Genomic DNA, 23,162 nt, shown 5'->3' with positions numbered 1-23,162 from the left:
GCACCTGAACCGTACAAGTCAGAATCATGCAAGGCTACTATCTGGAAAAAGGTACATCCTTGCAACAAAATAATACCAATTACTTGTGTTATTAAACAGCTATAAACTTTTCAGATAATAGCTGACTTTGTGCAAAATATCCTTCCCTGATTTATCATGGATAATAAGCTTATGGATGCAAACATTCAGGCATTTTTAATTTTTTTTTAAGGGTGTGAGTCTTAAGGATTGATCCAAGGCCTCTGAAGGCAGCAGTGCTTGTCAATGTTTGGACAAAATCGGAACATTTTGGTGGATGCCAATGTTATCTCCTACTAGTTCATTTATTTATTTAATTTCCCCCCCCTTAATAATTTAACACACTGACACCAAAGAACTGCTTGATTCTGAAGTAACATATCGACTTTGTAAAGAGTAAATGAAACTAATTAATTCATTTAGTAAAATTTACTTATAATGACAATACATCTATCATAACAAGATTAATTTTATCAAGCACTCTATTAGCTTGTAAAGAAATACTGTAAAATAAAAGCAGTCTTGCTGGCACATTGTATTGTCTTCCATAAGGTGTTTGCTAAACAGTGTAGCTATATTGTGATAGTGGCTTTCACTGTAAATCTGTTTCTCTCATCAGTGTTGTTTTCTCTGTTTTCAATAAATCTCTTTTGCATGTGGCAGTGTAGGAAGAAAAAGGACTGCAGTAAGGCAACTCCTACTCTACAATGATTGTGGAGGAACAGCGTTATTTGTTTTATTTATGTCTGACAGAGCTAATGTAGAAATATATAATGTATGTAGCACGCCAAAATGTGCAACGACAATTTAAGACATGCAAGCTACCATGCTTCCACTTCTTCACAGCAGGAATGGTGCACAACAATCACTAACAGAGTCTGCAATACATGGATCTTGCAGTTTTCTAATAAATCAAATGGCCTGGTGAAGAAAGATATCTTAAGTTACACAGTTCTCAGGAAATTAAAAATGCTTCAGAGTACATGACACCTATCAAGAGTTGTGAATAATTATAATCATAGTCTAACAAAACCAATCTACTTCATAATTTTTTTACAGTGCTTTTGACTGCCATACCTAAATGCTGCCTAAGTAAATTATTACTATACTCTAAGAGTGGCTGTAACAGAAGCATCTGGTCTTTCCCCTGCATCTCCAAACTGAGCCTCCCAGAGCACAGGGCTGTCTTTAAATTTGTCTTGGACTTAGTGTTTCCTAAGGTTTTTTAGAACATGTAGGAAGTGTATTGCTCCTGTTTCCACCCAGTCTTTTCACTGTCCATGTTACCCCATGAGCAAATAGTCTGAACCTGAATTTTCATGTGTTTTGCTCAAGATCTTACAAGATGCCTTGCTCCAGAAGAACACAGCAAATGAAAAGGTAATGCTCTTGACTTAGCAGGAATGTTTTCTTGATCCCACCCCTCCATCTGCAGAAAATGTCATTTCTTTGAAGCAGCTAATGACAGGAGCAACAACCTGGATGTCAACCACACCAGCAAGATTTTGCACAGCAGAAGCAACCCCAGGTGATGAACAGGAAGTATGGATGGGACTGCCATGTGAAGAGAGCCAGATACAGCTTGTTTCTGAAAAAAGTAACTCTCTGAAATATCTTTCCATGGCTTGTTATTACATTAGATTTTTCTTGTTCCCTTGCTGCAGCTGTCTGTAAGAAGAAAATTTTAAAAAAGCAAACACAGGTGTTTACCCAAGGATCAATTCACCTGCTGTTCCTCTGCTCCACCTGCCCCTGTTGCTCACTACCTGGCCCAGCCATACAGCTGAGATGACTCATCTCTGCATGAGTACATTTTTAAATGATCTATTTTCAGGCTTGGTTCTGTAAAAGGAGAAGGAAGGATAAAGACCTTTCTTTAATACCACATTATTTATCTACTTTGCATCACTCTTTTACCTTTTCTGAAACAGCAAAAGCATAGTGGCTGAAGCCTCCAGACTTTTGAATGCCAGGCTAATGTGCAATTCACCCCTTTGTAATGAAAGGCATCATAATTCATGGGCATCTGCATTGTCCTCCCCCACATAACAATTTACTGAAGCAGCGAAAAGGAAAGAGCTTTCCAAGTTTGTTGCAAAATTTCAGATCCGTGTTTGAATGGGGTTGATGGATTTCCAGAAGCAGAGTGGAGTGCTCTGCTTTGAATTAGCCATTATCTTTTACATCCCTCCATGTTTCCTGTCATCACAAAAGAAGATGAGTTACCCTTTAACTTACTGTAGAATAATCTCAGACTACCAGCAAAGGGGTAGTTAATGCTATTGGCAAGGATGATTTAGGAGACAATTTCAAAGTTCAGCTAACTATAAAAACAGAAGTCATACTAAAACAGCCTCATTCATTCTGCATACCGAGTGTGAGGGAAGCAGGGCTTAATACCACAAGTGCTGGGAGATGTGACAGTGTGATGCAAAACAGCAGTTTCTCACTTTCTCCCTTGACAAATGTATCCAGCTTTGCTGACAGGAATAGGTGTTCATCAACCACTGCTAAAATACAATAGATTAAGTATGAAATCAGTGCCCAGAGCAAATCTGACAGGCCTAAGTGTATGAAGAGGAAATCCTCACCTTACAGATCCAGCAGAAAATCCTGACTTTACAACTTCCATATTTAAACAAACCAAGTAACCTGATAGGTGCAGACAAAGGCTTGATTCTAAACTTATTTTTAAACATATTTTTAATCCTCCTTTAACAAAAATGTCCGTTGTTTCAGAAAGTCACAAGTTCTTTTCTGTGCCTTAAGAATAGCAGCAAATGCCCTCAAGTTGACACAGTCAGAAGCTTTCTTTGCTTTGACTTTTTTCTTTGCCTGGCTTGTTACTTTTACACACATATAGACATATATATACATATAATTAAGTTGTTTCCACACAAAACCAAACCCCTCTCAAAAAAAAAAAAAAAAAGAGAGAGAAGGAGCAACTGTGTACTCAAAATTCAAAATTGTTTAACAAAAGCTTTGTTATGGAATATTGTCATCTACAAGAGGGGTTCCCAGCATTTTGTATCACTATGTCCCTCAATCCTCATCCTCTTTTCAGGACCAAATGCATGTTTATCATCAAGGCTTTAACTGCAAGCACTACTGAAACAGTTGTTTAGTAAGGCTTCTCAGGTCTCTACTATGGCTAAAAGTCCATCAGAAACCCACAGTTCAACAACCAGTGATCAAAAGGTAACACATTTCCCCGTGGATATTCAGCTGTCAGAGGCACAATAAAGAAACACTGACACTGAGACAAAGACCACACCACCACCTGTCAATCATGTACTGAAGTAAACCATGGTTTGAGAAGTACCACTCCAGAAAGAGTAAACCCAAATAAAGTGGTATATATTTATCTGTGTACTTGACAGTAAGTTGACTCTTAATTTCATGATGAGAAACACCGACTCTTAAAAATGCAAAAATGCGAAGCGCCTTAAATGCACCTGATTCTCCACCAGCATTTGCAAAATAACCGGAACATTATTTAGGGAGATCAAATCAGCAAAACAGTCCACGTGGCTTATTTAATTTCCAGTGTACTCGTTTTATGTCACACTTCATGTATCACCATACAACATCTCGTTATTAAAAACCACCCACATATACTTAAAACAGAGAGCCCATGCAAAATTTCTGTGCAATACTCCATTGGTAGGATTGCTAGGTGATTTCTGACTACGGCTTGAAGACCCTTGTTAAATACTGACCAAACTATGGCAGTGATCCTGATGCCCATCACTGGCCATTTGTTCCCACAACAATCCAAATGGATAACTCGTTTACCCAGACAGCTCTACAGAAACATCAGCAACTAGAAAGCTGCTAATGACCACACTTAACTGACTTTAAGACTTCAGTGTTAATATCTCATTGAGATAAATGGAACAATCCCTCACTTTCACAGTTTTTATTCCAAAGTGATTTGCAAACTCTGGAAGTTGTCACCAAATGTGTCTTTCATAACTTGATGTTGGGAAAAGTTACCACAGCAAAAGGAATAGAAACACTGTGCTCTCAGAAGCAAGTATAGCATCTTTAAAAGAAAAAAAACTCCACTATTAATAGTGACAATATCATTCTTGTTTTAATTATTTTACAGCCCACAGGTTGAAATCTAGGTGAGAAATCTGTCTTCATTAAGTAATGCTAAAAAGGACTATGACATCATTAAACATACAAGCGAACCATTATATGAAAATCTTGCCCATTCTGCTTTTTTGTATTGACAGTTTCCTGTTTTTTTAAGCTTCAGTCTGTTCTCCCTCATGCAGTAAAATTGGTATTAGGAACAGAAAAGAAACAAGCATTTTAACACCCACTTTATTGAAATTTTCCGAGGCAAGTAAAACAGGTACAGAAGCTGAAGTGCAGCACCTGAATTAATTTCATTGTGGTTTTTTATTAGTTTAATTTCTTATCGCATTGACAATTTTTTTTAAGCTCATTCCTTCAAGGTTATATTTTGGAACTCTGGTCAACCCTAAGTCCACGCTGACATTTAATAAAAGAAGGTACAGGCAAGCCTTTGCATAAAAGACTTCAGAGTTGTTACCATTTTGGCAATATACTCCCTGATCCCAGATCTACACCCACTATCTGGCAGTATCTAAGGGCAGTCGTAATTAAAGCTATTAGAAAGAGTTATCTGTTGTGAAAAGGGAAAAATGAGGTTTTTCAGTTTCTCTGAATCACCTCTGTGAAAATAATGCTCCTTCCTATCTTTTTAATGAATGCAGAAAGAGCTAAGGCTCAATGTTTTCATTCTATTGTGAGACCGACTGGACTCACAAGCTATTCAAAAGTTAAATGCAGAAAAAAATCCAAATAAAACTTTCTTCCAAGACAAAATCACATGTCTAAACAATCACAGATGCTGTGACAGTGTCTGCACTCTCTATCAGGACATTTGGAAAGATAATCACATACCCAGTGCAATTTCATTTTCAATAGCAGTTCCACACATCTGTAGGTTTCTGTCCAAATGCCAACAAAGGTGACAAAGTAACAATTCTGCTTCAAATCAAGACTAGCTAGGATTGAGTTCAGTCCTTGGAAAGGAGGAACAATAGTCTTTCTCCTCTTCATAGTGATTTCCTGTGTCTTTCTTGCTTTCAAAGTGGAATAAAAGCTATTGTTATGTCATGCTGGTATGTACAGGGTAAACAAAAATCTTCTAAGAATGGGAAATAGGATAACATCATAGGATTGCACCATATTCCCCTCGAGTTTCACAAAACACCTTATCATCAGTTCCTCCATGAGACCAGTGCTGCCAACCAACAGTAGTTAAGTAGCTCATGTCCCAAACCCCATTTTAAATTAAGCATATTTAAACATAAACATTTAAACTGAAAATGCGAAACTATAACGAATGCAGTAGAAGATGCTAACTGTAGAACAGAACCAACAGCAGAAAAATACAAGCTGCAGTTCTTCAAAGATTAACATCTAACAAAGCATTGCACTGATAAAAGGGAGAGTTCAGCAGCAGAAGTCAAAGACAGATAAATGGTCCCGGCAATTGCAATTTAGGATTCAGGCTGGAAAATATTGACAGTAGAGTTATAATCCCAATGCTAATTTTTTTCATGCTCTCTCTGCTATCATTAAATTCTCATTTCACAAGAGCTGCCTACCAAACTATAAATCCAGTTTAACTCTTAAGAAAATGGATCCTCAAATCCTGTGTCTACTTCAACAAACATCATCACTCCAATGTGTTTTCATTTTTTATCTGAAGAAAGCAGCACTCTCTGCTCTTCTGGGTGACAAGGTTAGGCCCTATGTATACAGACTTTTTCAAGGCCTTAATTGGAAATGCTCAGTGCCAGCATGAGGTCCTCAGCTCATTCCCTGGGATTTGAGAATGCTGAGCATGGAATTAGAAATTGATTTTTGAGAAGACAAAGACCATCACATATCAAATACATCCCTGGGGATACAAGAAGCTCGCCTTGACATCAAAGGCATCTAACTCCTGTCTATTCAGCTGTTGATGATTAACAATATAAGTATTTTGATACCAACTCTCAAATTGCATTAACTGCAGACTAAGTTATCGTGATCTTGTAAGGAGCCCTGATTGACCAAACACCAGACATTAACTTCAGCAGACATACACAGGCTGCATTTGTCCTGTTTCTTACATCCTAAGCACAAAACCGTAAGAAGATGAAGTCAAAAGTTTCCAAGAGAGGTCATCTAACTCATCCAAGGTAGGATTGATTAAACATAACCAACATCAGTACACTGCCGTCCCACCTGTTCTTAAGATACTCTCAATTAACAGAAACTCCACAATCACTGCAGACAACAGATCCTTGTAGCTCCCTGCTACCAAAATAAGTAAAAGTCTTTGCTACCAGTCTTATTACACTGACAAATATAACTACTATATTCAAGCTAAACTGAGTTTGTTATGACCAATCTAAATATTTAAATAATGTACATTTCCTTTATTGTCTCCTGGAAGTTGTGTTGTGGACAAACACATTCTGAAAGGCCAAAGTAGAGACCTGTACAGATTTTTCCCCTTGCTTTCTAATTGCCAGGTATTTAGGATGGCTCTGCCATGATGCCAAAATGGCTTTGCAAAGACAGAGGACAACATTTTTCCAATAAACTAAAAAATTCACACCCAACTGCTGCATGATGCCAGGGAAACAAGGATTTAAGAAATTATTGGGAAAATTATAAAAACACAAATAAAAATAGTCTATGGCAGCTAGATTGAAAAAAAAAAAGGTGGAAGGGGAGCATCAAAAAGATAAGTAAAACCTTGGGCTTTCTACTACTGCTTATTTTCGTTAGGCATTTACTGCCCTAAAACCTTTGGTCCAACCTTCATTTCAAATTTTATCAGACTAGAATCGAAGAAAATAAATAGTTAAAAAAAGACTCTTTTTCCAACAGCAGGCTCTCAATGCCTTCAATGCCTCAGTAAGAAAAAATAATATTATAAATGTTTCTGGTTTTCACAGAGCTTTTAAGGGTGATCTGTCGCAGTCTCTTAAGATGATCCTGTTTGTTGTTAAATTTACAGAAACTAACTTTTAAAGTCTCCTTTTTTAAGTAAAAAGAAGTCTGGAACATATATGTTATAAACTCTCTCACTAGCCAAAAAGTCCTTAGCAAAGCAATTCAGGACAACTTTTCTAATCTTCACAAAGGCAAAAGTTTACCAAAGCAATAAAACTGTTTAAAATGCCTTCTCATCTAGAGCATGTCAGCAATGCTGAATTGAAATGTGCAATAAAATTTATATTACAGCCATATTGTTTCCCCTTCATTACTTTAAAACATGTATGTTCAAACCCAAAATCTAAACATTCCCATTGCTTTTTTTGTTTCATAATTGCAATTGGGATGAGCCATTTTATGCAGATCATCTTCCTCAGTCCTTTTTACTTCATTGGCATCCACAAGCTCAACTAGAGAAAGCTCTACCCAGAATTGCTGAAAAGCAGTAACAGACAATCATATTTTTTTTTTTAATATTTGTTTCTGTGTTTCTCTCCAAAGACACTGTGACTATCAAAATGCAAATGGGGCACCCAATACCTAACTCACACTTCAAAGGTAGCACAAGGGAGCTAAGGTAGCACCAGAAGCTGTTGCCAAACACCTACAGCCCAGGGAAACAACGGTCCTACGGAAAGGTGTAAGGGCATCGCCCCTGGTCTGAGGGAAGTTAGACTAATAAGGCTACTCATTAAAACTATCCAGTCAAATTAATTACTCTCTCTATATATACACACAGAGAACTTTGTTCATGCTGTCAGTGAAAAGTATCTCAGATATGTATCTTAGTCACACTGAGCAAGCAGTCAGGATCATTGTACTTAAACCTCAGGTGACAAGGGAGGACAAAGACATCCAAACCAGCTCTAAACAACCTAGCCTCGATATTGTAAACTAAGGCAATACCTAGCTCTGTGCAAGCCAGCCCCACCTACGTCTGAGCAGTAAGACGTGCAGCTTCCAAACTAGATGAATCTTGGTATTCTCCACGCATTAAAAGAATCTGAGACATTATTTTGACTTGTAGTGTGTTGGTCCCACAACAGGAAATCCTGCACCTCGCAGCCGTTTCCGTTGTCAGACAGCACACACCAGGAAAGGGGAACTTGACGTGAAATGGGAGCCAAGAGAAATCTGGCACCTGAACGTACTGCCAGAGAGTTTTAACTCCGGGAACTGCTGCGCAATTCTTCACGGGGCATTGATGCAGCAGTCCCAGTCTAAAATGCTTTGCTGATATGGGATAAAACTAAGCACATGCCTAAGTACTTCAGAGATGTGAGAAGGCTCCACTCAAGTGCTTTACGAAATTATGACTTCTCACTGTAGGTGCCAAAGCAGCACTTTGTTGTTGTTAATAATCAGCACTGGATACTTTCTCCAAAGGTCCTGTTGGAACTTCCCAGTCATCACAGTGCAATTTCACATGACGTCCAATGCCCTCCACCCAAATCAACTCTTATTCCACTACTCCCAATTTTAATTTTTGATTTCTTTTCCCCTGGAAAATAAACTTATTTTCCTAGTAAAATCAAAACTTTAAGCCTCTTCTAGATGAGAGTTCTTTGGATTCTTTCTTTTCCCCTTGCTGTTATTAAGATTTCATGAACAGCACACTTTTGACTTACAGTCTTGCACACCACAATCTGGCAATATAAATGTGTTCATACAATTTCCTAGTGTCTGCTTTTATTCTGTGTAAAAGAAAGCTTGATTGCTGCCCTAGAGTACATATACATTTCAAACTCTCTGGTCTTCTGAGATGACTGACTGCCATAAACATATGTATTAATCATTCTATACTGGGTATTGCTATCCAAATAGACATAATTTTCTTTGACTTTATGCTACATTTTATTTGCATTAATCCAAATTATTACTCCCCTTCTTGACCAAACATCAGGAACAGTGGCAGTCAGTACCTTCCTCCCAAAAGCACAGCAGCAACATACAGAGCTACTTTTAACATGAGAGGTAATTTTTAAGCAATGCGGTGGCAGAGAGTGGAAAGAGAACCTAGAGAATCTAAACCATTCTCACCAACATCTTGTGAACCACTGATATTTTTTACATCCTTCTCTTTGCATAGAAATACTTTTCAGTGTCTACTTTAAGATAATAGGGTATGGAAGGGCATCTCATCAACAAAGACAAAAAGCTCCAGAAGCCAACCAATGTAGAAGAATCACCTCTTAAGAAAATCAAAGGAAGCTTCTCTGCATCATCCTTGTTAGGGCCAAACTGAAAGTATCTGCTCTTTATGCAGGAATGGTAAAGAACTACCCACAATTATGCTTCTACTCTTACCAAATCCAGAGAAACCATTATTTGTGTCTTTAAGACACTGCGAGATTTAAGTCTCATCTCCAAGACACCTTTAGAATGGCACTAACAGGACTATTGGATGCCTGCTCTAATTCAGTGGCAAAACTAGCCTTTAAGGGGCTTCAGAGATATATGAAATTCTGGTCTACTCATGTCAATATGAGTTTTTCCATTTCACAAGTGAAAAGAACAGATAATGGAACTGTCCATATCAGAAAACTTGGTGCCGCTGAATTAGGAGAAAAAGCTAGATTTAATTTTATTATCTGAGACTGAAATTTGTCTCACTTAGAAAAAAGCCATAATGGACACTAAAAAAAAAAAACCCAACAAAAACCAACCACCCATTACAGCAACACAATTAACTTTGTTATGTCAGTTAAATATATTGTTTAATTAGTTTTCTAAATGCATACACTGAAAAGCCATTAGACAGCCATTAGGAGTAATATATCCATTTTCTTTTTACAATCACCTGATTTACAATCAGCCAAATTTCTAAAGTAACTTAGTCAAACAACATTTCTGGCACTATTACCCCAGCAAAGTTTCCAATTCCCTTTTTTGACTGCGATCACTATAATTTTCCTTTAGGCTCTAAAGCGCTGATGATCATCTTTGTTTCATCATATTTACAGAGCATCTCTTAGGTTAAAATGTGCCTAGTATGTTTATGGTCTCATTTCAAGATCCAGAAATCTGAAACTCTTTAGCTATTTTTATGAAGTAATCTTTAAGAAAACCAGTTTTGCGTTCTTGTCATGTAGGGAAAAAAGAGATCGCTTCAGAAAAATTTAAAAAACCCCTGAGCTCCCAAAGGAGCAAAATCCATCTGGTTATTCACACCTCATCTGACTTACTACTTGATTAACAAAAACTTTCTTAATAACCTTATTAACTAGCAACATATCTACATGAAAACTTGTCAGAAGGCTCCTAATGACTTTGCCAAAACATTTTGGAGTATCTCAACATATCTCATCGATGAAAGAAAAAATCACATTGTAAAAATAAAGCCTTTGAATAGAATTTATTCTACATCTTCTCTGATGCCATTTTTCATTGATGCATTATCACTCTAGGGATTCTGTAAGGTTTCCCATTGTGTTTTCCCTACTTTGCACCAGCTCCAGTATACCCCAGTTTGGAACTATGTTAGTCAATTGACAATGCAAGTGATATTCCAAGGATAAAGTAATTCATGGTGGTACTTTACAGAAAACTAAGAGAGAGAGTGTGAGACAACGAGAAAATGTGTAACACAGCTGTTAAGTGAATTTGAATCCTGATCTAACCAAACTAATATGCAAGCCTCAAATCTATCCTTCTCCCGCAGTAATCGCTGTACTTATCTTTGCAATGCTTCAGTTACTTGCTTTCCAAAACGTAAGACAGTTACAAAAAAAGAAAAAAAAAATCATCTGGAGAATAAACAATTCTAAAGTTTCTTTAAAACATTTTGGAGAATTTTTAAGCTTTGCTTCTGCCAAACCAAACAAAAGTAGAAAGTAAGAGCTAAGAACAGACCGCAGCATGAACGTGCCTCAATCCTAGAAGAAGATGATCTTAACCTGCTCCTGTAGGCAACAGCCACCTGTGTTCAGGTAGGTTTTGCAATGTTCCTGATACAAACAGCCACACCCAATAAGCATTGTCAGGCAATTTTTTACATTTCAAAACCAAGAGACAATTGCAGTCCATCACCAGCTGGCACCACTTACGGCTCTGCCGGAAAGCATGCCAACGTCTGAACAAAGCAAACCCTCTCCTCACCGCAGACAGGCACTAAATGACCTTTACACAACAAGGCTCTCCAGAAAATACCAAGCTTCTAGAGTGTGGATTTTTTCCAACCCATGGCATATTTGTGTTTGCTAGTTTGCTTTATGGGAGAGAAAGCAGCCTGGAGGAGCAGGACCAGTAGTGCAAAGCCAAGCATGAAAATACAGCAACAAGTGAACAAATCCTTTCCCTCCTGCCAGGGGCCAAACTGGGGAACAAAGGAAGAAATGAAAATTAATAAAATACATGTGTTTTCACCAGCCCTGTCTGTCATTTCAGTAAAAAAAAAAAAAAGTAAGAGACTATGACATGACATACAGATGGAAAACTGATGGTGGGCATGCTACCATATAGGCATCTTGCATTCAGGTGCTGAACCCACACTGTTGTACAGACTGACTGCTGATGTTAATGCTATGAGAAATCTTGCCTGTTAATCAAAGACTAACAAATGAGCTTTAAGCATTAAAATGCTGGCTTTTTGTTATCTTCGTATTCATTTCCTTCATACTGTCTCTATGATAGTAACAAAACCCTTGAATGAAGCCAAAGACCAAGACTCCAACTAACTGACTGGCAGAAATAATCAAGCCAATAGCACATACTGCCCTGACTGACATCCTGAGAAGGCGGCACATAACAATGAAAAGTACAGGGAGCTAAATATAACACAAATATGGATCCTATTAGCATAAATTAAAAAACCCCAACACAGTAAATTACTTTCTATGAAATGGAGAATGCTGCAGGAGGTGAACTTCATTGCAAAATTTCACTTGTGAAGAAACTGAAAGGTGAAGGACCTGAGAATGGGAATAAAATGAGGGAGACGTGAAGCCTAGAGGGCCACAGAGGGCCCAGGCACCTTCCTCGGTAGCTCGCGGGAGCACTGGGATGAACCCCAGTGAGTGCTGTGCAACTGAAGCAGCAGTTTCACAGTCCAATGCAGGCCACAGCAGGTGACCTGAGAGAGAACAAGTGCCACCAGTGGGCCATGAGGTGCCTGGGGAAGAGCCAGAAGGTAAGATGATGAACCTCTGGGCAGAGAAAAATAACAAAGTAGGAAGGAACCAAAGCGTCATGATTAATACTCTTTTTCCTACCAAAAAGAGCAGCAGGGTTTGAAATTCCCACATAACTGTTTGATCCTCCCCAATGAAGACACATAAGATCTAATCAAGTGCCGCTCATGTTCCTCCACAGATTCCCTTCACCCTTTGCCCACAGTCAGGGTTATAATAAAACAAAAGAATTTTTATTTTACAATGTAAAATCCGGATCACATATTGTCTGACCGCATATATTGTCTGACCAGACCACAGCTTAAAAAAACCAGGCACACCAATTATGTCTGTCTTAGCCCACTTCCTGACTCAAGCCAATGGTCTGTGCTCCACCATTTGATCTGATCAGCACTGGTTTGATCTAAAGGTATGAGTGCACAGGAGATCTTTTATTTGGCAGAATCACATAGGTGTTCTTTTCCTAGAGAAAGCATGCATTTTCTATCATGAAATACAAATATTATGTGAAATATCCACACTTGAGGGAGAAGAATGTCAATATTTACAGCTAGTTTCTGAAGTTAGTCTGTCCTTGATCTGGATGCATGAGTTGAGCCTGGACTTGCTGTAAATTGTAACCAGTCAAAATATTAGCAGCAGTCCTAGCAGCATGGAAATGTACTGTAAGAATTGATCCCAAACAGTCCATAAATGAGTATCAGAACTAGTACATTCATCAGTAGTTTTATATCACAGTCAATAAAGTAGAAAAAAAGTTTGAATCATCTATATTCAAGAGCACATTGTTGAAGTAGGATCCATATTATTTCCATGAGACCGTTTCCCTTCCAATTTTACAAAATATGCATGTGTAATGCTTACAAACTTTGCTTTATTCACTGAAATTATCTCTTCAAAAGTATTCCCTCTAATAACAAAAATTACCTTGCAGACAAGACAATCCTACCAAGTCTTTCCCACAGGCACTCTTTTCTACATTTAAGTGAACAAGGTCCTCCCTCTGATATCAGTGAGCTTTCAGAAATGAACCAAAACTCCAGCACCAAACAGCCATGCACCATGATGTACAAGCAAACACCCTGAAGCCCTACAACTGACAAGATGTAAAACTTTTTCAAAAGACGTGCACACTCCACAATAAAACCCTGCATTTCTTTCAATTGGTAAAAGAGAAAGAAACCTTAATTTGGGAAGAAACATTCCTTTTATTTTGCTACTTCCAGGCTACTGCATGTTAAGAACAGCACCTGCAAGAGACTCACACATTGCCTGTGGTGCAAAAGCACCAAGGCTGCACCTTTCTGCTTCAGAACAAATGGTCCAGTGTGCTTTTTGAAGCCCACCAATACAAAATAACCAAATCTAATCCTTTCAACTAACAGCACACTCACCAGATTGATTACGCCGGCTCACTCAGTAAAATGCTCTGCGTTTGTTGGGAGCACATGTTTTACCAACTATGGCAGTTTTAAGCTTTCCAAAGCCTCACATTTAGATACACCAAAGATGTACCAACAGCAATTAAGTGTAAGGGTAGCACTGCAGGTTAACTTTGGGTGGGAATCCTCTATGATGAGGTCTTCCCAGGTGAGAGAGATTCCTGCACAACACCTGGCAAGAGCATGAGAGTTACCACTGAAGAATCCCTGGCTTTCCCCTGGGATGGAGCCCACTGAAGTTTCACTGCATTCCCCGTGAGGGGAATGCATCATCACTCCTAAGACAGCTGTGTTTCTAAACTGGAACTCTATGCACACAGGGATTTTGCTAGTACCTCCAAAACGTAACACCTCATCCTACCTCTGTTGTAGTCTCAGCTTTTATTACATAAAAGCAAATTAGTGTCACACATCTAAACAATGTGAAACAGTGCGTCTCACACCAACGCTACTAATACACCGGACTTCTTGAAATAACTATGAATACAATTACCCTAAAGTGTGGACATAAATGTATATAACTTTTCTTCCCCATAGTTTTAGTAGAAACTAAGGGGAATCAAGTATTAAGCTTCGGCAGTCAGAGCTGAGAGCATAAGCAAAATATTTACAATTATAAGCAAGCAGTATCCAAAAATGTCTACTTGGCAGCCTACCCTACTCAAATAAATTAGCTTCTGTATTATTCCTCCAAACTAAGGGCAGATCCAAAAGTTAACAATTTGTGGCTACATGTAATAATAAGAAGTCTTTGAAACTATTTCCAACTGCTGAGGTCTGTGACTTAGAAAGGTTTAGATATCTATCTTGAGTGGAGAAAACACCTTTCCCATTTGAGAGTTTCAGAATGAAATTCATGTAAAGTTGTACAACTAAAAGTAAAATCAAATGGTGGTCCAACTGAAAGGGAAATGATGCAGAAAAAAAAAAGTCTCGTGAGAAAGCAGCTCCGGAGTTCCTAACACCAGCTAGTTCAGGATGTGCAATAATCTGGGGTATCACAGCATGAATCGAAGTAAGCTCATCTGTCCAGCTTAAACAGAAGTCACTGAAAATCATCTTCAAGCAAATGCATGTGAATCATTTTGGCTAATGAAAACATACCCCTCAAGCTGAAGAACTTACGTAAATTACATTTCTCCTAATTCTGCCAAAAACATTAAAGAAAATGGATTTGCCAAAGATAAAAGCAAAGTAGGCATGATAGATCATCCATTAGCAATACAAGTACGGCTAATTCCTCTTGACAGTGAAATGTCTTGGGATACAACCCACTTTATTTTTCTTACTAAGTGTTTAGATGCAGTATATCCTACACATTTTATCCCCATATATCCTAGATTTCACTACCAGTGAAATTTTACAAAGATCAGGCCTTAACAATAATGTATTAAGAAGAGAAAAAATAAGGGCAAATTAAAGTATTTTAGCATACTAAAGAAAAAAAAATTAAAAATAAAACAGGAGCTTTATAATTTCTGCAAGTACAGAAAGTAGTTTAAAACGGTGCGAATTAATACAGTTAATCTGAAATAATAACAAGAAGGAACAAATCACACTCCTATGGGGAATCACAAGGGCATAATTAATATTGCACTCTACTCACTGTTAGACCAACTAGTGAACTACTGGGCTGGTTCGGGCTTTACTTTTTATCATACATGCATTTTTGGTGTGCAAGGTTGTACTGCATTCTCTAGCATACAACTTTGATTTATTCATGTAAACGTCAGAAATCCATCAGCAAACAACGCCATATGGAAGAAAAAGAGATATAATGGATTTTCTGTTTGCTTTAGAAACTTGACATCTGTGGATAGCATCATCTAAGTTACAATGCAATCACTTTTCATATTCTGGTCATTTTCATTTACCAATCCAAAACGCATTTTATCTGATGATACAAAAAGCTGTGGGAGAGGGATAACAGAGAAGAAATCATGCTTTAAAAACTTAAAATGGGAATATACTTTAATATTTTCCCTTTCACATCATAAATTTAGAAAAAAGCAAACTCACATCTGTTCTAACTCAGCTTTTTAAAAAGGAAGAAAACGTATTAGGATTATTTATATCTTGTCTGTATTTGTGGCAAGATTTTCGGAGCCGGAGCGAGCCGCTGGCAGCACCCATCACCTGAGCTCCGCAAAGTTCCCGGGGGGCCGGGCTCGGCGGTACTTACCCCCGCAGAGCAGGAGGAACCCGGCTATCCGCGCCGCCGAGCGCATCTTCCCCGCGCTGCTGCGGCCCCGCCTCGGCGCTCCGGGCAGCACCGGCCGGGCTGCCGGACGGTCCGCGGGCTCTCAGTCGGGCCGGCCCATGGCCCGGGCCGGCGGCAGCGGGCCGCGATGGGACGCACGGAGCCGAGAAAGGACGGGACGGCCGCGCCGGGTTGCTTCTCCGCCGGTCCTTCCCTCGGTCCTCCTGGGTCCGGTGCCGCCCCGCCGCCACCGGCCGGGAAAAAAGCGCCTCGTCCCCTCAGCGGTGCCGGCGCCTCTCGGGCTCTGCGGGGAGAATCGAAGTCACCAGCGCAGCTCCCGCTCCGCCGCGCCTGCCTCCGAGCCCCCCGCGCTGCCCGGGCGGCGGCACCGCCCGGCTCCGGCCAGCCCCCGGCCCCTCCTCCGCGGCCGCCGGGCCGCTCTGCCCGGGCCGCCCCGCCCGGCGGGCAGCCCCCGCCCCGCCCCGCCCGCGGAGCCGCCGCCGAGGGGGCGCAGCGGCGGCCCCGCCCCGCGCACCCCGCGGGCAAGGTGCGGGGCCGGGCGGGGGTGGCGGCACCGCCGCGTCCCGGGGCACCCGCCCGCGTCCCCCGGCCCCGCGGGCAGGAGCGGCGGGAGGAGCGGGAGGCGGCGGCTTGGGGGGAGGAAGACCGGCGAGCCGCGCAAACACACCAGGTGCGAGACAAAGCGGGGACAGGCGCTGCGGCAGCAGGATGTACCCGAGTGGCCGCCTTCCCTGTCAGCCGAAACACATTAAACGTGTTGAATAATTAATCCTTGGGAGAGGAGACAATTTTTGCTTGATGGTATGAGGATGCTGTAAAAGATGTGCGCTACCTGGCAGGCAACCAAAGTAACCCGAACGGACGCGTCCCGCTGAGCGGCGAAACGCCACTTTTAAACCGCAAGCGGGAGGGGGCGTGGGAAATCTAACCAAGCCAAAGCAGAAATACGCTTTAGCAGGTCGGGCTCGCCGTGAAAAGCACTCCGAAAAAGCCGCCGCTCACAAACACCGCCCAGAGCACCCGCTGCGCCGCTGCCGGCCCTGCCTCCGCCCGGCGGCCCCGCCGCAGCGCCCGGCCCGCCCCTCGCCCTGCCCCGGCTACCGCAGCCGCGCCGGACCCGCGGGTAGCCCCGGGACGGGGCGGGCACAGCCCCGCAACACCCGCGGGCACCGCGCCCGCGCAGGCTCTGGAGGGGCCACAGCGACTCCCGGCTGAAACAAACCCTGCCCCTCTACCTTGCCCTCTCCTGTCAGGGCATCTTCAACCTGCCGCGGAAATATTTTCTACTCCTCTCCCGAAAGCTGATGTTGCTTCCGTACAGCGCTGCTCCAGAGATCTGGTCGTCAGGATTCAGACGCAGATCAGCAGCTACAGCGTTCGTCTTTCCCCAGCCTTCACACTCTGAAACGCCCAAGCAAGGTCAAGTAGATACACAGAGTAGATTGATACTCAGTGCCATTGCGCCTAGCAAGAATTGCTATAAATTACTTAAATTGAAGCCAAATAGGAAATTCTCTCTCTAGACTAGTAAGGACTCTTCTTACAATACCCAGCACTTTAAGAGGCAAAGTACAAGAAATTACCCTATAGGAATGGTAAAAGAACTAACCTATTTTAACTTTTCCGTTAGATCTTCATCAAGTTAGATCTTCTTCCCGTGGTCTTCATAAGGCTTGGGAAAACAGTAAGCCAAGTCCAAGCACCTGGAAGGGTAATAATGAATTTGAGATGACCACTAATGACCACCAATTGTTTTTGAAGCTGCCTGTCAGGTAGTATAAGTTAAACTTTTGAATATTTACGTGTCAAGTGTTTGTGGGGCTTTTGCAAGTGCCTGAAAGAGGGAATTGAGAAGCGAACTTGGGGAGTCTCCATAAACCAGAGGAAAGTCTATAGCAAAGAAAGCAACATATAAAACATTAACATTAAATCAATGCTTTGTGGAGAAATGTCTTACGTTAAGCTAAGCTTTATCTTAAATCATATTTAAAAGCTCGTGCAGTATACAAATCAATATTGATGCCATCTAAAATACACCACTATCATCTGCACTGATAAATGCCAGTTTTCATCCAGGACAAAGTGACTTCTTGGAAGAATTTCAAGGACTTACAATCTCTTCTGGCATCTCAGCAACTGAAGCCAAAGCCATACTCTTCTGCCAGCTTCAGGCTCTGCTCCAGCACACTAGAACTGGTTTTAGATGCCATCATGTTCGTCATACAAGGAACAGAAGTAAGGTCACCAGAATAATTTTTTCATTTGATTTCCAGGCTTTTAAGCTAAGCAGTTTTATGTGTTTTCAGAGGATTGTAGCTTACACACAGCACACCTGGAAAAAACTGGCCAATTCGGATGAGAACAGGATTAAATATGGGTGTCTTCTGTGTTCCAGCTACTGTGATCACCTCTATCATGTTAATGTAGTCACCATTCTTCCTGGAGCTGTTCTCCTTTATGGTCAACATGGAAAAGCAATGGTATATTGAGGAAACAGTTCATTCAGGAAAGATAGCCTACCATATGGAAAACAAAAATAACCTAACTGCAGCATCTCTCAAACCCTGCAAAAGCCTATCAAATTGGAGGCATTTAAAATTTTCCACTTGAAATTCAAACTTAAGGAGAAAAAACTTAAACCCTTCCTGCCCAGCCTGATTTCCACATCCCTAAAGAGGCCCAACACAGGCTGTGAACCATCTGCCCTTGAGTTTACATGAGGAATACAAGCCTATAGCAACCATCTCCTTCCAACAGCTAACTTCTGCTCCACTATGCATAAAATACACATTCACGTCATTCACTTGGTTTCTTTGTCAGAAGGTCTTTTGAAAACTGAATGAAAGTCAGTGCTTGTAAATGGGGAATAAAAAAGCGAGGTGTTCTTAATTTCCCAGACAAGCTCAAGCTTTACAGTGACATCTCCCTCCCATCACTCTCCTAGCAGAAATACTCTGGAAGTAAATTGACACTTTCCTGCAGGCTAGTTCAATTGTGAAACTACGGCTCATACTCCTTCTCTTTTTTTCCCCCTGCTTTGACTCATTTATTTGGCACAGCAGGCTGAGCTATTAAATTATTGTAGGTTGTTCTTTTATAAAGGCACTCTGAGATGTCGCGATACAATAATGCTTCCTGAAATTGATGCTAATTGATAACTGTTTCTGGGTTTCATCAGAAGTCTTAGGTCATGTTCATTTAGCATCAGGGCAGGACACTTGAGGGCTGTTCCACCTTTCCATGTTTTCCAAACACTCATGCACAAACGCTGAAATATTTTCAGGCAAATTTCCTCCTAGAATATTGTGTTTAAAATCCAATTCTTGATCAGTTCAAGCCTTAAATACTTTTTGCCCCCATGCTATGAGGTTGGTTACTGTAGAAACTCAGTCTGAGGCACTGCTGTTGATCATGTAGAAAAAAACTATTTTAAAATTACAAAAAGTGGTTGTTAACACTCTCCACTACTTTGTGATCAAATTGTCAAGTCTTTCATACAGTTACAACTAGGGTGGCACTGAACAGATATTCTTCCTGAGCTGGATCTAATAGTAAAAGGACAGAACAAATTTTGATCCTGACAGTGACAAAGAATTTATCTGCATGTTATACTTAAAGTTCTTATATACACGTTTTTCCACAATCCCTCGGCTTTACTTTCCTATCCTTCTGTCAGTTTCTTTCTTCTCTACTTGTTACATGCAGCTAACATATAAACTGCACATTATCCACATTATCTGTTTAATTTTTGTCCACTTTAGAGCACTGACAGAGCTAAAAGCAGTGTGTTTTCCTAAAATACTCATCCAAAAGTGCTATGAATTGGTCAGAAACACTGACTACCATGAAGCAGCAGCAAACCTGTGCTAGGAGATGTCTCCATCTTGGCACCTAGAGAAGGAACCAAGAAGCTATTTCTTTCTACTCAGGAGGAAATAAATCATTCTTGGGGAGAAAGTGCTACAAGACTGTCCTGATAACAAGAAGTTTAAGCAAGAGCTCAGGATTGTCCAATAAATAGATTTTCAAGGCAAAACCAGGATTCTTGTGAAAGCAGTAACAAGGGACTGGCATAACTGAAGATGCTGTGTGATGGAAAGCAGAACAGACCATGAGCCCGGGCCAGGACCATGACCAGGAACAACCAATATCCTATGGTGACCTGACAAAGCTATCCCTCCTGGGAGCTGGTTGCACCAGGACTGCCCTCTGACCTCACTGCTGCTTCTTGGCAATAAAATTCTAAGTTCCTCCAACACCAGTAGTTTGTGTCACTGTAAATGTAATACAGAGTCTTTTTGAAAATACATTAATCCACAAAAATTGCCTGATTCCTAGCCATCAGATTGTTTCACTGAAAGCATAAGCTTAACTATCAAAACCATCATGAAATCATAAATCACAGCCTCAACATCTGGTGCCATCAGAAGTCAGTACCAAAATAGGTCTCTAACCATTGATTTATCTGAAATTTTCACCTGCTTGCCTTTATTGCTGCAGGTTTCCATGAAGCACAGGGTGACTATGCTGGAGGATTTCCGTGCAAAGCGGAAACAAGTTCTCCCAATATTTGCAAACAATGTGTGTTTTCTTGTTTCAATTCTACTCAGAATCTCATCTTGCATCTGTCTTGTTCGAGTAGCCCTCTAAACTGGCAGAAAATAAAAGCTCAGTTTTCATGTCATTGTTCTAAGGATTGCCCCGGGAGTGCCATGGATGTACCTGTTACGGCAGAAAAGGCGTCTGGAGTAAGGGTCGCTGTGATACACACTGGCGCTCGGCTGTTGTACTTGCAATAATATAAGTTCCAAAACTCTGTGAAATCCAGAGTTACATTTTCTGTACTCTTGTGGGCCAGCAGGATTACAGGAGTGTGAGTGAATGAGGATGTAAACCTCTTTCTGTGATGATGAGCACTGCCTCGTGTGAGAGACCCCGCAACCCTGGTGTGCCTGTAGCAGGGCACCCAGCAGAGCTGTGCCGGCGGCTGTCATTTCACCGCCGCAGGAATATCCTCGGCTAGTATCAGGGACAGCAACAGGGCTGATGACTCATAATTATCTCATTTGCAGAGACAATCCTTTTTGCCTGGAACCATACTATAACATAAACCCAACAGTTGTAACCCACAGGCACGTTGGCATTGAAGCTCAGCATTTATCCCATTATTCAAGAGGCATTAATTTCCCCGAGGTATTAACAAATATTGGCATGATAAATCTCTTCACATCGGTATGAACAGTAAAGTTCTTCTGAACTTTGAAGACTGGATTTTTCTATTTTTTAAACAAACATTTTGGATCTGCCTGGAAATGTTATGAACACACACAAGGACATTCACACATCTCCCATCAGAATTTGAATGGTAGGGGGTAGATATTCTTCCAAAAACTAGTTAGAGAAATACATTGAAACTGGCAGCTGATAAATTAAAACCAGCTAACAAAATAGAAAACATCCTTTGTTGACTCTTCTCCAGGTCCATTTCCAGCAGATAATACACTACTATGATCATAACAATAAAAAGATTATTTTCATCCTAGTTTCTTAGAATTTGGTGTCAAATGTAACAGCCCACATGAGAGATGCGTAACCTCAATTCCCTTCTTGTTCATAAAGTTCATAAAGAACTTACAGCCTGGGTTATGACCAAGGCAAGCGTCCTGCTCACTGCCAGCTGTGGTACCCCTATAGTGACCTGGGGGAGGTGAATGTCTTGGAGAGTGATTCTGTCCAAGGTACAGGCAGATTTACCCACCACAACTATTTCTGAAGTTTGTAGATGACCCTGAAAAATACTCCAACTTAATTAACAATAGTAATAGCCAAATAAAGCTGTGATACATCCTAAATGACCAGTAAATATTTGTGAAGATGAGCTTTCATTTTATTTTTTCATTCTTTAATACATTTGGCTGCAGAGAACTTGAAAACATAACAACTCTATACCCTAGGTTTCAACCTGAAAAGCAAATGTAAGAAGTTTCAAATATCATAATTTTAAAAATAACTAATAAGATAGAGAAACTAACCAAAATTATATAAATATTTGGGTTTCAGTATGAAAAGCAGTTCAATTGGGCTGACAAAAGTATATTTTCCTTGAGCAGTATCAAATCCCATACACTTTAAGTTCAATGACTAAGCTCCGAAATCTTGTCTGGTCTAACTTTGCCTCAGTGCTCCTTAGAAGAGGAACAGCCAGCTTTGCATGAGGGAGCCAAGAGAGACTTCCCAGCCATGCTACTCTTCCTGCCACCCACAGCAAGGTTCAGTACATGCCATAGTGGCAATGACAGGGCCTCGGTTGTTTTAAACTTTCATAGGTTCAGAACAGAGGCACTATAACCAATGTTACTGGGCGGTTGGCCCCAGTGCCATCAGGGGAAATGGTGACCTGATAGTTTTCAGTCTCTGAAACCAACAGGTCAAATTCTGTCAGGGCAGAGCTGACAAAATCATGACCTTTATTCAGTTATGAATATAAGCATGAAGGCACACCAAAGTTAATGAAGAGAAGATCACATTCAATGGAATAACAATTAATTTTGTCATTATAGGAATTAGTATAAAAATATCAGAATCAGGACTTATAAGGGACTTCACCTCTAAGTTAACCTGTATTGGGTTAAATGATCTACGTAATCTGATTTACTTTCAGCACCATATGTTACTAAATTGTAATCACTAGAAACCAGGAAATATGATCCTAGGCTAATTCAAGAGATCTGGATTCACACTAAACTATATCTTTAAATATATGGTATCATGGCCATAAAAGAGAGCACTCAGATAGTCAGGTCACACATCTTCATTTGCGCCATGGTTTATAGAGGCACGTTTGCCCCTGTATTCCATCGATCTAACAGGATGTGTTTTTCTATTACACATGCACACAGTCTCTACATTTAAAGAGCATTACATTAAAAATGAAGTCAAGAGCTTGCCTGTGAGGAAATGTGAGGATCGAGATTGCCCCATGCATTTTTTATTTGCTCACTGATAAGCCTCACAGATCTCATTCAGGAACAGACAGAAATGAGTGTCAGAACTAGTGCTGGAACTTGTGAATTCCCAGGATTCAACCCAAAGATATAACCTCAAAATAACATACCTGAGACTCACAAAGGACTCCTCTTTGTTTTTCCTCTGCATTGAGTAAGCCCAGAGTCCTGTAAATGCAAAAATATACAATTACATGTACAGATGCTCTGAGCAAAGGGGGTGAATTCAGATTGAAAAGGTAAACCTTGTTCCTGTTTTGAGTGCCTAATACTATAATACTGTTCTTTAATGTAGGTTTTTCCAGTATGTAGT

At 40.5% G+C, this 23,162-nt stretch overlaps 1 protein-coding gene across 2 annotated transcripts in view; it reads right to left on the bottom strand.

The window, feature by feature from the left end:
* RET (ret proto-oncogene) overlaps positions 1 to 23,162 on the bottom strand; it is a 130,372-nt gene that overhangs the window by 60,540 nt on the left and 46,670 nt on the right. Inside the window, exons 3-6 of one of the 2 annotated variants that reach the window (XM_048311757.1) lie at positions 22,960 to 23,017; positions 17,455 to 17,548; positions 17,081 to 17,246; positions 15,807 to 16,128 (exon numbers count right to left, since the gene is read on the bottom strand). In XM_048311757.1, the coding sequence (XP_048167714.1) occupies positions 15,807 to 15,852 (46 nt within the window). In that variant the 5' untranslated portion in view covers positions 15,853 to 16,128; positions 17,081 to 17,246; positions 17,455 to 17,548; positions 22,960 to 23,017. The remainder of the gene's footprint in view (positions 1 to 15,806; positions 16,129 to 17,080; positions 17,247 to 17,454; positions 17,549 to 22,959; positions 23,018 to 23,162) is intronic. The other variant, XM_048311759.1, reaches the window with a different exon arrangement.

Source organism: Corvus hawaiiensis, chromosome 8 (assembly GCF_020740725.1).
Source record: "Corvus hawaiiensis isolate bCorHaw1 chromosome 8, bCorHaw1.pri.cur, whole genome shotgun sequence".
Lineage (NCBI taxonomy): Eukaryota > Metazoa > Chordata > Aves > Passeriformes > Corvidae > Corvus > Corvus hawaiiensis.
This window is presented reverse-complemented; position numbering and strand designations above follow the sequence as displayed.